At 42.6% G+C, this 3706-nt stretch overlaps 1 protein-coding gene across 1 annotated transcript; it reads left to right on the forward strand.

Annotated features, from left to right (window-relative positions):
• Positions 1–1411: 1411 nt before the first annotated feature.
• LOC142635079 (GLABROUS1 enhancer-binding protein-like) lies at positions 1412–3145 on the forward strand. Its single transcript, XM_075809293.1, has one exon. It carries the CDS (start codon positions 1549–1551, stop codon positions 2875–2877), a length of 1329 nt encoding a protein of 442 aa, XP_075665408.1. The 5' UTR covers positions 1412–1548; the 3' UTR covers positions 2878–3145.
• The last annotated feature ends 561 nt before the right edge of the window (positions 3146–3706 follow it).

Consider the following 3706-nt stretch of genomic DNA (forward strand, 5'->3'; position numbering starts at 1 on the left):
GTTGTGGGAAGAGTAACCAGGGGAGAAAAACTTACAAGTATATTTTTTGCCTTTCATTCAGTATGAAGAGTTCCAACCTCAACTATGGAATAAGTGTGGCTCTCTCAGGATCAAAGTAGACTGATTTCGGACTACTTACTGCCTTTTTGAGTCACTTGAAAAAAACCTCAAACTCCTTGTCTGTGACCTTTTTCTTTAGGCTCCGTTTGGGAGTTCATAAGGGAAGGGAATGGAGTAGAATGGATTGGAATGATCATAAGGGAATGGAAAAGAATGGAATGGAATAGAATGTATTTAAGGAAGGGAAATGAATGGAATGGAATGGAATTAAGTAACCTTGATTGGATGTTTTAAAATAGAGGAATGGAAAGGAATGAAAATTAATGGAATGTAAGCAATCTTGTTTGGGAGTAACATGGAGGGAATGAAATGGAATCATTTTATGACAATATTACTATTAGACCCCTATTTTAAAATAAATGGTTGAATATATAGGGGTATTTTGAGAGTTTTAGTAAAAAATTTATTAAATCTAATTCCATTCCCTCTCATTCCTCCTAATTTCGAAGGGGAATGAAAATTTGAGGTGTTAAGAAAATAGAGAGGAATGAGTGTTCCCTCCTACCCATTTCATTCCCTCCCACTTAAACTTCCAAACAAAGGGATGGACTTTCCATTTCCTCCATTAAAACTCCCAAATAAGAGAAGGGAAGAATATTCTAAATTATTCTTTTCATTCATTTCTATTTCATTTCATTCTCTCCTCCCAAATGAGACCTTAGGGGGTTGGATGAGGGTGGCGGCGAGGATAATTGAGTAGGTTGATGCTCCTGTGACTCTAGGACTGAGCAAGTGTTTGGTCTTAGTTGTGATTCAGTGGTCTGAGGTGAGGAGATTGGGGGCGATGTAAAACTTAGGTTTTCTGTGAAGTAATTTGGTGTATAGGCTTGGGATGTTTGAGTAGTGTGGCCTGGGCTCAACATGTATCGGTTTGAGAAGTTGGGTTTTGCGTTGGGCTTGGGTTTTAGGCCCACTTGGACGGGTGTTAGACGAAAGAAATTACTCAGGTCCAAGTTTTGAGTGCTTCTTGAAGGGCCCTCGTGTACGTGACGTCTGTCTCAATGTGCCTTGACTGTGGGATGCCCTCATGTCAATTTAGTTGCATTGAACATTCATCACACGCCTATATCAAAATAATAATAATAAATCACACTCCAGCCAGTGAAGGCTTCCAAACTCCACGTTGACTTCCGAACCAATCACAAGAATTCACACCCCAATTTCGATAATTTCAGATTCCACTAATCCAAGGGTCAAGAATAAATCTAATCACTATAAAAAACAAAGAATAAATCTAATCACCAAAACTATAAACAATCAGACGGCCAGAACTCCTCCTCCTCCTTGTATTATATTCCACACCCTCGTTTTCATCGTATTTTTAAACCCTTTTTAGCCTTTTTCTTCTTTCACGCATCGTCAAATACACTTTCACAGATTCCCAAAACCCAGCCTTCCCCAAAACCCTAAATTTTTATTTTCTCTCTAATGGCTCCGAAACGCCCATCTCATCTGGACGATCCACCAGCTGCTTCGTCTTCTGAAGAAGAAGAAGAAGAAACTTCCTCTGAAGATGAAGAAGATGAAGAAGAAGAAGGAGAAAGTTCATCTGAAGAAGAAGAACACAAAGCTGAAGCAGCTAAAATTGATTCGTTACCATCCACTCCAGTGAAACCCCAACCCAAAAAATCTGACCCTCCTGCTCCAACCTCAAATTCCAAGCCCCAAACCCATTCTTCTTCGTCCGGGTCGGAATCCGAGTCCGAAACCGAATCCGGATCCACACCCGACCCGAACGTCAAGCCCTTGGCCTCCAAACCCATGGAGCCCGACCCGACTCCGGTGAAGGCGACGAAGCCCAGATCCAAGCCTTCCTCCGCGAGATCCTCCGCCGCCACCAAGAAGCGTCCGAACGGCGAAGCCGAAGCCACGCCGTCGAAGCGGGTCAAGAAGAAGGACCCGGAACCGAAATCCCAAGACGCCGTCGTTTCGCCCTCGGAGGACTCGAAGAAAGGCGGCGGCGGCGGGGGGGACGAGAAGAAGCTGTTCCAGAGGCTGTGGAGCGACGAGAACGAAATCGAGTTGCTGAAAGGGATGTTGGACTACACCGCCTTGCGCGGCGCGGATCCCGCCGCAGATGCCGCCGCGTTCTTCGAGTTCGTTAAGAAGAGCCTCCACGTGGAGGTCACGAAGGCCCAGCTGGTGGACAAGATGAAGAGGTTAAGGAAGAAGTACAACAACAATGCCGGACGAGGAAAGAAAGGCAAAGACCCGACCTTTTCGAAACCCCACGAACAAAAGACTTACGAGTTGTCGAAGAAGATTTGGGGCTCCGTTGAAGCTGCCACTGAGGCTGAGAAAGCTAAGGACATCAACAATGGGAAAGCTAAAGCTAAGGACAACAAAAATGGGAAAGCTAAGGCTAAGGACAACAACAACAGCAACAGCAACAGCAACAGCAACAATAATAAGAAGAATCAGAAAGGTAGCAATTTGATTAGGAGTTTGAAGGAGGAATTGATGGAGTCGTCTCCGGTTTTGTACAAGTATGGCGAGAAGATGGAGATTGATGGGGATTCGGGTTCAGGGTTGGGTTCAGGGAGCTGTTTGAATGGGATGTTAAGGTTTGATAAGAGTGTGTGGTTGGACGAGAGGGTCATAAAGCGTGGGCTCAAATTGATTGATGAAGAGAAGAAGGTGGAATTAGAGGAGAGGTGGAAGGAGGTGGAGTTGGCTGAATTGGAATTGTTTGTGAAGCGGACCGAGTTGATTAAGGACCAGGCCAGGTTGATACTCGAGGCATACAAGGACCACTGAGGTAAAGTTGTGGTTCTTTATGGGGATAATCATTGATTTGGGGAGTTTGTAATATTTTGATTTTAGTCTCTTGCACTTTTTTTCACTTTTCATGTTAATAATGTTGTTTGCTTAAATGGTACTTAGCTATAGAGAAATGGGATAGTTGGTCCTATAGTTACTGCTGTTGGGTTATGCCCATACTTGTAAGCTTGATAAGGCGGCTCCTCTTGTTGTAGTTTGACATGATGTTGCTCAATTCTCAAAAATTGTGGGTGTGGTTTCCTTTTGTTCTTTGTTGGTAAGTATCATAATTTGTTCATTTTGTGTGCCATGAAGCATTTTGCAGTGTCAATGATGTTTGTTTGTGTTGTATATGAGTTGTGTATCATCTTGCATGCTGATTAGCAGGCTTGGGAAATTGCCAATCAACTAGTTCTGGGTTTGTTAGTTGGGCACTTCACGTATGTTGTGTATATAAAAGATCATGCTTTCATTTCTACCCAGGAATTTTAGACATGACCCTGCAGTGTGACCCCAAATGAGAAGAAATAAAGACCTTAGTTTAGTCTATTATGTCTTAGGTTATGTGGTTTTAGAATTTTGTTTTATAATTGGTGGCATGATGGATGAATGTTAGCCAATGAGCTCTAGCTGATGTAGGCATAAAAGATTAATTTAATTTCATGCTACTTTGCAAATTTGTATGTCCAAGATTTATTTAATAATGCCATTTTTGTAATTGATGTTTAGCTCTAGAGAAGTGGGATAGTTGATCCAATAAAGGCTTCTGTTGGGTTATTGCTCATACTTGTTAGCTTGAGGTCCTGACAAATTTTTTCCTTGTTCG

Source organism: Castanea sativa, chromosome 5 (assembly GCF_040712315.1).
Source record: "Castanea sativa cultivar Marrone di Chiusa Pesio chromosome 5, ASM4071231v1".
NCBI lineage: Eukaryota > Viridiplantae > Streptophyta > Magnoliopsida > Fagales > Fagaceae > Castanea > Castanea sativa.

What these genes read in the sequence shown, in the direction of transcription:
- LOC142635079 (XM_075809293.1), top strand. Translation starts at nt 1,549, where the DNA reads ATGGCTCCGAAACGCCCATCTCATCTGGACGATCCACCAGCTGCTTCG.